General features: G+C 53.8%; 1 protein-coding gene across 1 annotated transcript in view; it reads left to right on the top strand.

Moving 5' to 3' along the window:
- Positions 1-953: 953 nt before the first annotated feature.
- MROH2A (maestro heat like repeat family member 2A) overlaps positions 954-12,536 on the top strand; it is a 35,502-nt gene continuing 23,919 nt past the window's right edge. The window contains 12 exon segments of the mRNA XM_060302634.1: positions 954-1,029; positions 1,295-1,307; positions 1,886-1,980; positions 2,213-2,394; positions 6,037-6,168; positions 6,347-6,509; positions 9,044-9,142; positions 9,752-9,903; positions 10,405-10,548; positions 11,653-11,745; positions 11,975-12,053; positions 12,181-12,311. Coding sequence (XP_060158617.1) covers positions 954-1,029; positions 1,295-1,307; positions 1,886-1,980; positions 2,213-2,394; positions 6,037-6,168; positions 6,347-6,509; positions 9,044-9,142; positions 9,752-9,903; positions 10,405-10,548; positions 11,653-11,745; positions 11,975-12,053; positions 12,181-12,311 — 1,359 coding nt within the window.

Genomic DNA, 12,536 nt, shown 5'->3' with positions numbered 1-12,536 from the left:
GCAGTGTGGGCAATGGGAAATTAAGTGGGAATTTTAATTAAGCAGTCTTAGACCTAGGTGGCTCTGGGTCTTGATCTGTTGTCCTGTAATGCCTAGAAATTCATTATTTTGTTGCTCAGACTGTTGATCGGGACTGTCTCTCACAGCTACAACTGACAGAAAAATCCTTTGAGCCCCACTTTTGGTTCAGGGAAACAGTGTCACTGCCCTGTCTTTCTTTGAAATTCTTTATCTTCAGGAGGAAAAAGGATCTGGGAGCTTTTATCCCTCAGTGTTGACATCTGTGTTGATGTTTGTCAGGCCTTAAGAAGTTGCTGATGTCGAGAGAGCCCCTTGAGAGGAGCGATGAGACCTGCCGAGGGGGATCTCTCATAAATCATTAGTTTTCAGTGTCCAGAAGAGAGGGAGAAAAGGCCCTTCCTAACCAAGTGTAGCTATCGATCACTGTGTGGCAAATTACCTAAATGTAGTGGCTGTCAGTAGGGCCACACTGCTCCATCCCGCAAGCTGTCCAGTCCTTGGGGAAGAGAAATCCTCTTCTCAGGACCTCTCTGTCACCCCCATCTCCTCCAGCTGCCCAGATCACACCTCCCCACCCTGGGCTCCTATCACTACATCCCCAGGGGACTTGGCTGTGAATCCCCCCCTCTATTTCCTTTCCCCAAACAGGCCACCATACCTCACCCCACATATGGGTGACAGAAATGTTGATTAACAAAATAATGTGGGTTTTTTAAATCCCAGCGCCCTGTGCACTCCTCAAAGCCCTGGGTTCAGAGCTCAGGGAGACAGTTGGATCTGAGAGTTCCAAGGGTCTGGGACCCAACGGTGATGATTCTAGTGAAACCCTCCCACCCTGTCAGGGGACCTGTTCCCTGTCTGAGTTACGACTGAGGAGCCCGAAGGTCTCACTCCTTTGTCAACCCAACCTGCCATTGTCCACGTTACCATTGATGTGTATCAGGCAGAGAATGGAGCTTTTTCTTGTGGTGTATTTTTGTTCCATCCAGGAGAGAACTCTGAGAAAAGGTCAGTGTTTAGGTCCCAGACTTGTTCCTTAAAGGATTCCCAGGAGGAAGGGAACACAGGATGGTGAAGGGCCCTGGGATGGAGTTTGAGGAACTTGGGACAGGAGGAAAAAGGATCTGGGAGCTTTTATCCCTCAGTGTTGATGTCTGTGTTGGTGTTTGTCAGCCCTTGAGAAGCTGCCGATGTTGAGAGAGCCCCTTGAGAGGAGCGATGAGACCTGCCGAGAGGCGTTTCTCATTAATCGTTAGTTTTCAGTGTCCAGAAGAGAGGGAGGAAAGGCCCTTCCTAAGCAAGTGTAGCTATCGATCACTGTGTGGCAAATTACCTAAAGGTAGTGGCTTAAAATGACACCTGTTTATTATGCCACAGTTTGCGTGGTCAGGAGTCTAGGCTTAGCTTAGCGGGGTCATTTATTTAGGGTTTCACAGGCTGCACTCAAGATGTTGTCTGGGCTGCGTCCTTTCTGGAGCTTGGTCCTCTTCCAAGCTCATGTGGCTGTTGGCAGAATCCAGTTCCTTGTAGTTGTAAGACTGAGGCCCTCAGTTCCTTGTGACATGGCCCCCTCCATAGGCAGTTTATATCACCGCTGTTTACTTTTCAAGGCCAGCATGAGAATCTCTCTCCAGTCTGCTAAGATGTAGTCTTATATGACATAATGTAATCATGGCGGTGATCGCATCATGGGAGGTTCCCATTGCTTTTGCCATATTGTATTGGCTAGAATATGGGTCTAACCAAGTCATGGGTTCCTCCCACACTCTAGGGAAGGGGGTTATGCAGGGTGTGACTCGTGGGGGGTCGTCTTATGGTGGGATGACACACCATGTATTTTACAAATCTTATTATCTCAAAAGAGCTTGAGGAAGAGATTGGCAGAAGCATCAACAGAGTCAAATGAGGACGTGTCAGAGGAGACAGAGGACCTGGAACCTCTGGAACCAGACGACAGTGGTAAGAAAGCCACCCCCTCCCTGCACTCCTGCCTCATTTCGGCCACTAACTCCTGGAGGGCAAGTCTTGGTCAAGATCTCAGTTTCTCCATCTGTACAGTGGATAGGAAGGTCCCTGCCCAATCATGCCCCAGGCAGAGCTAGAGCTGTGCAGGTATCAGGGAGACCAGATCACAAGGAACAAGCCCTGTAATGGTCATCTCAGCATCACACCTGTGCCACCTTTGTCTCAGGTACCTTCCAACAAGTCACAAACCTCCTCAACATCATGGCCAGCGAGTCAACCAAAACGGACGCTGCTGGGGCAGGTCCTGACATGCGGAAGATGCTGGCCTCAGTGATCATCCAGGAGAGGGCCGCCACTGAGCCCTCTGTGGTGACGGGCGCTCTCATCCGCTGCCTGCAGGTGCCAGAGGTAGGACCTCCTCTCCCTCAGCCGTTCCTCTGAGCCTGGCCACCTGTTTGCATGTCCATCCACTGCTCGGCACACATTTACTGATTGTTGTGGATGTAGGCTAGGTTCTGGGGTACAGACAATGAGCAGACTATGAGGGTCTCGGCCCTTGAGGCCCAAGTGGGGCCTGGGCCACTCACAGGTGTTCAAAGCTCCTCAGTATTCTGACACAGTGGGTTTGGGAGTCACCGTTCTAGAGCAGGTGACCTGAGTTGCAAAGATGTTGAGCAGGGGTGAAGCAGGTAGATGTGGGGGAACAGAGACACACCAGATGCAGGGTGCAGGGGTGCTTGGCCAGTGGGCAGGCTGTTTACTGGGGCAGAGGCTGGGGTAGAGGATGCTGATGGGGGTGATGGAAAATGTAACCAAGATCATGGTGGGCTTTGTATGACAGGGTAGAGTTTGGACCAGAGCATCGGTATCCCCTGAGGACTTGTTAAAACTTCAGATTTCTGGGGCCCATCGTGAGAGTTTCTGATTCAGTAGGTACGGGGTGAAGCCCAAGAATCAGCATGTCTAGCAAGGTCCCAGGTGACACTGTTGCTGGTCTGGGGACCACACTTGGAGAGCTGTTGAATTTTAGACTATTCTTGAGCATTTGAGAGTGGGTAGCAGAGCAGGTCCTTATAGGAATTCTTAATAGCAAGTTTTATTTTATAGAAAGAAGATACGTAGCAGCCTTGAGGGAGGTCGGGGTCCAGGAGCATAGGCAAAGAATTTGCAAAAGTCTTTTTAAACATAGGTTTTATTATTATTCAGGTATAGTGAGACCAACAGCTCAGGAGATGATTGCCCTTGAAAAGATGGTCTGTTACTCACAGATCCCAAGAGGCAGGGGCACGCCATGCCATGCAGGCCCACAAGGAAGAACCAGAGTCAGGCAGGAGGCAGAGGGAGCAAGGGGGAAATGTATGCAGGAGCATTTATTGTGGCTTCTGTAGGGGAAGATCCGGCGAGGCAGGATGAGCAGACGTCGGATTGGCTAGTGTGGATAATTTCAGTGAGGTCTGGGGTGTAGGGGCCGCCCTGAGTCGTCTGGTGCCTGGCCCTGGGGTGATTAGAGCAGGTGTATAGTGGTCCAGAGCGTGAGAGCCTGATAGGAGAGGTGGCCGGTACGTGGAGCCTGGATGGCTTGCTTGTATTTGACAAGCTTGCTCGTGAGTGGGTGAGCTGTTTGCCATCTCTAGCAGTTGACTAACCCTGGGCAGTCTCTCCAGGGCCCACAAGGCCCCAAGAAGTCAAAGCATCAGGAAATATAGAAAATTTTAAAAACCATGGTTAATACCCAGGCCATGATAAATGATCAGTGGCAATAAACAGATGATAAACAAGTAGGCATATTTTGTAACTTGACCTGTGTTCGAGATTTTAGTTATTCTTTAATTAGTGAAGGAACCAGTAAGATGTTAAAATCTGTTAAAATGACAATTTTACTTATAGAGATTTACATTCTTTACCAGACAAAATTTCTTTGCGTTGTCACGAACAGGAATCATTTTCAGCGTCAGTTTCCTAAAACTTACCTTCTATCTCCGTGGAGACGTAGCATAGCCTAGACTATCACAGGTGATCAAAGGCACACACTCCCACAGGCCGGATGATCCTGCAGGGGCAGCCAGACAGCACCAAGCCTGCCTCTGGGAAGCCACCCATGCCTGTTTTATGCCACTTTCCAAGTCTTTGACAATTTTTCTCTTGCGCCCGTAAATATTCTCCAAAGATTAATTTCGATCGCAGAAATTAGGCTGGGCGTATTATAATTTGCCTGGCTGTTTACATATCTGCAACAACAGTGTTAACTACACATCTAGGCTTCCTTGAGTTTGCCTTGAAAATCTAGAGCGTGAATTCTCAACGGGGTGATACTGCTCCAAAGCAGGTAAAATTGGTTCTTGCGGCAGTGGGGGCGGGGGTTGGCGTGTGCGAAGGGTATTTTAGTTTTTGATGTACAAAGCACAGATATGTATACTCAGCTATACTATATCTTTGTGGCATTACATTTTCATGGTGGGGGGCAATTAGGAAAAAACGCTTAAGAAGGCTCCTTAGGGGACAATAAAAAAGAAGAAAAATGAAGAGGTTGAGAAAACAAGGGCCATCGGACTAGGCAGCGAAGGCCACACGGTTCTCTTCGGTCCAGGAGTTTTCATGAGGAATCTCTCACTGGAGTTTACAAGCCCCTATTACTTGCTATATCGAGACTGGGAAAGAAAGGCCAAGACTCTCTGTACTGGATGTCATTCATAGAACATATAAATGTCATCGACTTCCTCTTCTCTTGAGGTCCCCAAATTTGCTAAGGTCTTGACTGTTGGTAAGTGACCTCCTTACCAGCCAGGGTAGGGGGCCATCTTCCCAGAGCGTTTTGCAGGTAACAGTCCCCGTGGAGAGGAGTCCGCCCTTGTGACAAGAGCTATCTAAGAAGCAAAATAGATGATGTCCCCTTGGACTTGCAAGAGGGTCAGTGCCAAATCTGTGGAGGACCCTGTGTGCTGACCATTTGACACCTGCCTAGCTGAGTATGCTGGGCTGAAAACAGTGAGGAGAGGACAGATTTGCAGGCCACACTGACAGGGCCAGTTGGATGAGCCTGATGGGAGGAAGGGAGCGGGTGGCGTGAGAGATGGCGGAATCGGGGTCAGAGTCTTAGGCAGTTTCAGGATGGTGGGATCATCGACCAGATGAGGCAATGATAATTCTGCATCCAAATTCAATGTGTGGATGTTCCCCCCGCCACCAAATAATTCTCTGACACCAGCTAGGTGTGCTACAATTTAACTCAATTCTGACACTGTCTACCTGGAGATAGTGTCAGATCCCAGAGGTTAAGGGCTCAGTCCCATAAGACGACCCCACCCCCGCCCCTGCTTCAGATGCCAATCGTAAGTTTGGCCAACTGGCTATGGTTTGGAGGTTCCCATGACCTCCTCCTTGGGTTCAATTAATTTATGAGAGTGGCTCACAGAACTCAGAGAAACATTTTACCTGCTAGATACTAGTTTATTTTAACGGGATATAACTCAGGACCAACCAGATGGAAGAGACATATGGGGTGAGGGTTTGGGAAAGGGCGCGAAGTTTCCAGGGCCTCTCTGGGCACGCCACTCCCGCCAAATCTCTGTTTGTTCACCAGTCTAGAATCTCTCCGAACCTTGCCCTTTTGGGTTTTTATGGAGGCTTCATTATCTAGGCATGGTTGATGAAATCACTGGCCATTGGCGATCGATTCCACTTCCAAAGCCTCTCTCTTCTCCCCGGAGGTCAAGTGGGTGGGAATGAAAGTTCCAATCCTCTAATCAGATGATTGGTTCTCCTGCCAACCAGTCCCCATCCTTAGGTGTGGACCAAAAACCATCTCAATATAACAAAAGACACCTTTGTCACTCTCATCACTTAGGAAATTCCAAAGATTTTAGGGGCTCTGTGCCAGAAACTGGATGAAGACCAAACATAAATTTCTTATAAATCATAATCTCGCACTGTTTGGGAGGAGGACCCATAGGAGGGAGGACGTGTGACTTCGTGTGCTCTGGCGGGGCCGGGTCCATCACAGCCTCTACTGCCCCGTCCAGGACCTTCCCACCCGCCATACTCGTTCCCCAGATTTCCACTCAGGGCAAAGTCAACATCTACAGCGTCCTGCAGGAGGTTCCCCAGCAGCAGGGGGAGCTGGAGGAGTGCTGCGTCCAGAGGCTGGTCACCATCACCTCCAAGGAGATGAGGGAGATGCTGCAGGTAGTAGAGCCCTGCCTCCCACCGACCCAGGGGCTGGGCCTTGGTAGGTGCGGCCTGGGATGCCCGAGGCCCTTGTCCGGTTACCTCTTGGGGCAGGAGTACGCTGAGCAAGCCCAAGGGAGCCCAGCAGGGCTGGAGCAGGTGGTGACGCCACACATCCCTCTCCCGTCCCCTGGAGGTGGAGGGCTACGTGAGGGCAGAGGTGGCCAGCGACACCTTGGTGGCCCTGTCCCGAAACCACTTCAGCCTGGTTGTCTATGAGCTACAGCACTGCCTCAGACCCCTCAACCTCGCCGAAGAATTTGTCATCGTCACCCTGGCGAAGCTGGCCAATGGCAATGGTAGGGCCCGTGGGGCCTCAGCCCTAGTATCTGACCCCTTTCAGACCATCCCGTGTTCCTGCCGGGCCTCTGCCCTTGTCTCTGCCCCACCCCCTTGCATTTCTTATTACCTTTCTCTGCCATTCCTCCTTTTCATCTCTGTGTGTCTCTCTGTCCCTCTCAGCTGCCAAGATTCTCTCTCTGTGTTTCCGCCTCTCATTTCTGTGTCTTTATTCCTGTCATCCCTTCTCTTCGAAATCTCTCTCTCCTCTCTCCCTCTCTGGCCCCGTTCTCTCACTTTCTGCTTCCCTCCCTCCCTTTCCATTGCACGAACATGTGCTGAGTGCTTGCTCCATGCAGGCCTTGGGGTGGGTGCTGGGCCACAGGTGAGTAAGACACCGTGAACCAGTAAACAAGAAAACAGATAATCATAATATGAGATGGCAGTTATGAAGAGGACAGCCAGGGGGCTTTTTGAGATCAGGTTGAGGGCAAGAGGACCTCATCTCTGTGAGGGCCTCATGAAGGTGGCGATGCTTCAGCTGTGACCGGAAGACTCAGATGATGATTATCTGTGTGAAGTAGTAGTAGATGAGGGAGCCATCCTGCACTGAATGTGCAAAGGCCCTGTGGCAGGAGAAAGCTTGGTTTCTCTGAAGAACTGAGAGGTCACTATGCCCGGAGCTAGAGAGAGGGGGGTGATGGGTGTAAAATGAGCTTGGAGAGTTAGGCAGGGCCTAGTGGGCGTGGCGAAGAGTCTGGACTCTATTTAAAGGCACTGGGAAGCTATTGAGGGATTTCAAGCTGCAGAGTTGCCTGATGAAACTTCCAGGAAGACCATTCTTTTTTTTTTTTTCTGGTACACGGGACTGTCATTGCTATGGCCTCTCCCGTTGCGGAGCACAGGCTCCGGACGCTCAGGCTCGGCGGCCATGGCTCACAGGCCCAGCCGCTCCGCGGCATGTGGGATCTTCCCGGATCAGGGCATGAACCGGCGTCCCCTGCATCGGCAGGCAGACTCAACCACTGCGCCACCTGGGAAGCCCCCCAGGAAGCCCATTCTTGCTGTGGTGTGGACGGAGAGGGGGTGGGGGGTGTGTAACTGTGAGGTGTCCGTGGCTCAGGCTGGGACTCATTCGGCAAGTGGAGGACAGACGTGAGTAGTAGATGGGGTTCTGGTCAGCGGACTTGCCGATGGAGTGTGTGTGAGAGACAAAGGACCAGGAGGACGCAAGAATGACACTCAGGTTTCAGGTTTGAACAGCTGCATGTATAGTGTGTTCATTTCCTGAGACCAGAAGCACTGGGGGAGAGAGAACTTAGGGCTCAGATGAATTTCTTTTGCGTGAATTGAGTTTGCATCCCTTGAGAGATGTCCAGGTGGAGAGGTCATCAAGGTCATTAAGCGGGAAGCAGAGTGCAGCGGGCAGGGGGCCTCGAGTGTACGTGGTGTCCAGAGTTGTTGTCACCCAGGGGGTGAAAGCACAGGGAGGAGAGAAGAGGGCCAGCACCTAGCCCGGAGGAACCCTGGGCCCGAGGAGGCTCAGGGGGGACTGAACCGGAAGATCTAGGAGCAAACTGAGGGCAGTGTGGTGTCGTGGAGCCTGCGAGAAGGAGAAGGACTCAGGAAGGGCCCAGGGGCCAGTCGTGGCCCATCCTCCTGGGGCGCCTGGGAAGATGAGGCTGGAGGCGGAGGCTGGTCGAGTGGGGGGCAGGCGAGGGATGGGGGCAGAGGCAGGGAAGGCAGGCGGGGAAAGAAATGAGATCGTGGCTGGAGGGGCTCTGGGGGCAGGGCGGGCGGGGCCTGTGTGTGGGCTGATGCCAGAGCCAGGAGAGGGGCAGAAATGGGGTCCAGCAGGCGAGGGATCTGAAAGGGGAGCTAGTGGGAGCGGGGCTGGAGGCTAGTGTGGTCTGTCACCGCTCCTCTTTCTCTCTCCCCCTCCCACTGCAGTTTCCCTTCTTTCTCTGCTTTCTCCTGATGCCTGTTGCCTTTTCACTTTCTCACTCACAGCCTCTGGTTCTTCATCCCAGAACGTCTGTGGGACACCCAGAGGGGTCAGAGGCTGGAAGAGCCCACACTCTGCCTCCTCTCCCCCTTCCCTGCCTCCCCCTGCTCCTCCTCCCCCTCCCCCTCCTCCTCCTCCTCCCCTCCTCCTCCTCCCCTCCTCCTCCTCCCCTCCTCCTTCTCCTTCCCTTCCTCCTCCCCCTCCTCCACTTCCTCTTTACCTCCTTTCTTCCCTTCTCCCCCTCCTCCTCCCCCTTCTTCCCCCTCCTCCTCTCCCTCCTCCCCCTCCTCCTCCCCCTCCTCTCCCTCCTCCTCCTTCTCCTCTTCCTCCTCCTCCACCTCTCTCCCCTCCTCCTCTCTTTCCCACTTCCTTCCCCCTTCACCGGCTTCCATCTCCTTACCTCCCCTGCCTCCCACTCTCCCCTGTGGCCCAGCCCGCACAAAACAGCCCCCTGGCTCTGCGCCGGGGCTGGAGATGCAGCTGGCGGGGCTGTCCTCTCTGCTGACTCCCCTGCCCTGACTCCTCATGACCTCTGCCCGTGCCCCACAGTGTTTGGGTTCATGCCATACATGGGCATCACCCTGGCTACCACATTCACCATGCTGAGGCTCGCCAAGGAAGCCAAGATGCGCCAGGTGATCTGCAGTGGTACGTATCCCACCTGGGCCAGCAGGTCCAGCCCAGTCGGGGTGCTGGGGGCTGGGGAGGTGGAGTAAACAGGTAGAGATGGAAGGGTGATGGGGTTCACAGGAGGGGGCGACCGGGGACATGCTTCCAGGTTTGGCTTGACTTGGGCAGGTCTTTGATGCCATTTATATCTGATCACATTGCCCCAGGTTTTGATAACTTAATGTTTCTGTGGACCCAAATCCCCAATACCTGAGAAAATTAGGGCAAAATGTGTTTGCCACCCTCTGCAGTGGAATCCCCAGGATGTGAGTAAAAAGAGGTTTATTCCAGGCCCCGGCCTTGACCTCGGCACATGGGCATCAAGGGCTGGTGCCGAGTCACACCTGCTCTGCCCCCTCCGGGGAGTCTTTCACACACAGACATGCAGGATAAACATTAGGGGGCTCTGAGGGAGTTGGAAGGGCAGAGAGGGAGGGACGCAGAAGAAGATTTTTCTAGCAGTGTCTGGCCATCTCAGTGACCTGCTAGTTATGGAAGTGCATGAGGGCTCCCTCCTGAGAAGGTGGCCTGGGGAGATTTTGTCCTTCTTCCTGCCCCTCTGGGCTCACTGCACATCCCCACGGACAGCCATGGAGACCTTCTGCGAGACCATGCAGTTTCACCTGAGGCACCTAGAGGACAGTGTGTACCCCGTGATGACTGCGGAGCAGTTTGCTGTGAAGCTGTTCCCCATGTATCGCTATTTTGTGACCGTGTGGCTTAGGGACAACAACCCCGAGGTGAGACTGCCCTGCTCGGGGGTGGGGGGCCCGCATGGTCCCTGGGTCACGGCTCCCCAGCCTGCGGTGCTGGTGGGGCTGAGATACCACGTGGTCCAGGGAGATGGGGAGCTGATTAATGGTGGAGCCACGTGGGCCTGGAGCCTCAGAAGGCGGCTTGATAAAGGTCCCTGGAGGTGCTAGATGAGGGTCCCTTTCACATGCCTGCCAGGCGCTTTCCGAGTGGTTTACCTATGAGAGCGATTTCCATGCCAACTCTGTGCCATGGGATTGTTTTACAGCTGAGGAAAGTGAGGCATAGAGAGGTCAAGTGTCTGCCCAGTTACCTAAGTGACAGAGCCAGGACTTGGGGGAAAGTCTGGGTTCACTGCCCACCTCTGGGGCCCGGGGGAGGCCTGGACTCTACTTCCAAGGTCCCCTCTATCTTGTGGATGGGGCTGACATCACTGGGCCTTGCTGAGTCCTGGGCCCAGGGGTCTGGAGACGCCGCTTCTGTGGTAGGTGAAGCTGGGGCTCATCAAGTCCTTGAAGCCTATGCTGAGCCTCATCCTGCCCAGCGACAACGTGCGTGAGCAGGTGTACGACTACATCGCCCTGTTGCTGGCAGAGTACCAGGCCCACCTGGAGGCACTCTTTATCACACAGGTGAGGGGCCGAATGGGCAGCGGCCTGGGCTGGAGGCTTGAGTGTCCCGGGTGTCCCAAGTGTACCGGGTGGGGAGTATCATCTGGGTGGGAGATAGAGCCATGGGGCCTGGCACCTGTAGGATTTCCAAGAAATGAACGCTGCCATTCCAGGTGGAAAGGATGAGATCCCAAAGGGTTTTGGAGGCCACAGTAAGGTCATGGCCTTTGTGTCAGTTTCTTAGGGCTGCTGTAACAAAGAACCATGAGGTGCGTGGATTAAAACAACAGAAATTTATTCTCTCATTGTTCTGGAGGCCAGAAGTCCGAAATCAAGGTGTTGGCAGGCTGTGCTCCTTCTGAAGGCTCTAGGGGAGAATCTTGCATCTTCCAGCTTCTGGTGGCCCCAGGCACTGCATCACGGCAACCTCCTCCTCCATCTTCATATGGCCATCTTCTCTGTGTCTCTCTGTGTCCTCTCCACTTCTCGTAAGGACACCAGTCATTGGATTTAAGGCCCACCCTAAATTCAGGATGATCTCATCTCGAGGTCCTTAACTAATTACAAGTACCCTATTTCCAAGTGAGGTCACATTCTGAGGTTCTGGGTGGACACAAATTCTGGGGGGAACACCATTCGACCCCTGCCAGCCTTGAACTCCTGTGAGATGGAGCCTTTGCAAGGTTCTGAGTGGAGGCGCGACCTGGGCTGATGTATATTGTGCAAGGTGTCACTCATCTACAGACGAGGCGAGGCTCTTCACTGTAAGAGCTGGGAGCAGAAATGAATGGGATGGGTTTGGGGAGCCATGTGTAGATCATTCGGTCTAAAGATGGGCTTCACCTCCCAGTGACTAGGAGAGAAAGGGGAAGAAGGCCTTGAATGTCGCGCTTGGTGGCCCTAGTGCAGCCCTGCCCAAGCTTTACCGTGCACGGGAATCACCGGGGGCTGGTTGAAACAGAGTTGGATTCAGAGGTCTGGGCAGGGCCTGAGACGTGGCATTTCTAACTAGCTCCCAGAGGAAGCTGATACATCCGGTTGACAGAAAACACAGAGTAGCAAAGGTCTGGAGTTTGACCCTGAGTCGGTAGAAGGTCACGTGCCACCACTTCCCACCTTTTGCAGGTCTTGAGGCAGATCCTGGAAATGTCAGTGACCACTAACACCCCTGTGCCCCAAATGCAGCTGCACACCATCTTCACGGAACTGCATGTCCAGGTGAGGCTGGCAGGCTGTGCTGGGCGTGGCCTTCTCAGGGTGGGCCCATGGGAAGGGGGCCGCGGCAGGTGGCGTGGCCCACCAGGGCGAAGGGTGAGATGGTGGTGGGGCCCCCGTCCCGCTCACGTGTCTCCTACACCCCTCTGGGGGCGAGGCCGTGGTGCTCCTGCAGCTGCGTCCCTTGTCCGGCTGAGATCTCATCCACCCTCCCCGTGTGACCCCGCCCTAGGTGTGCTCCAAGGCCCCCGCCCAGCGGCAGTACAGCAGCCAGAGCCTGACGGAGGTCGCGCACTGCTTCATAGCCCTTGGTGAGGCTCCCCCAGCTCCGCTGTGAGCCCACGGGAGTCCCGGCCCCTCTGAGCACTGGGCCTGGGGCTGCCTTGTCCCGCTGCTCTGGCTCAGGGGGCACGACTAAAGCGGTCCTTCCCCCTGCAGCCCGCTCCTACCCCAAGGAGCTGATGAAGTTCTTCCTCAGCCAGATGGAGGTGAGCAAGGAGGCCATCTGCGTGGGGACCCTGACCCTGATTAGGGCAGCGGTGAGCGCACATGGTGAGCGAGGGCAGGAAGTGGGACAGGGGTTAGGGGCGATGGGTCTCAGCCACATCTGCACCTCCTTCATTTCCTCTTTTATAGACACTACTGGGTGGGCCAAGAAATCACAGCTCTGGGTTGCTTCACGTTTTCTATACTTGAACATAGCCCACCCTCCACACCCTCACCCCTTTCCTTAAATCCCGAATCCCAGCTTCCACCTGAGTCTGAATTTCAGGCTGTTTACCTGAATCCCCCAA

This window comes from Globicephala melas, chromosome 7 (assembly GCF_963455315.2).
Source record: "Globicephala melas chromosome 7, mGloMel1.2, whole genome shotgun sequence".
NCBI classification, from domain to species: Eukaryota; Metazoa; Chordata; class Mammalia; order Artiodactyla; family Delphinidae; genus Globicephala; species Globicephala melas.
Note: the sequence above shows the minus strand (reverse complement) of the source record. Positions and strands in the feature narration are given on the sequence as shown.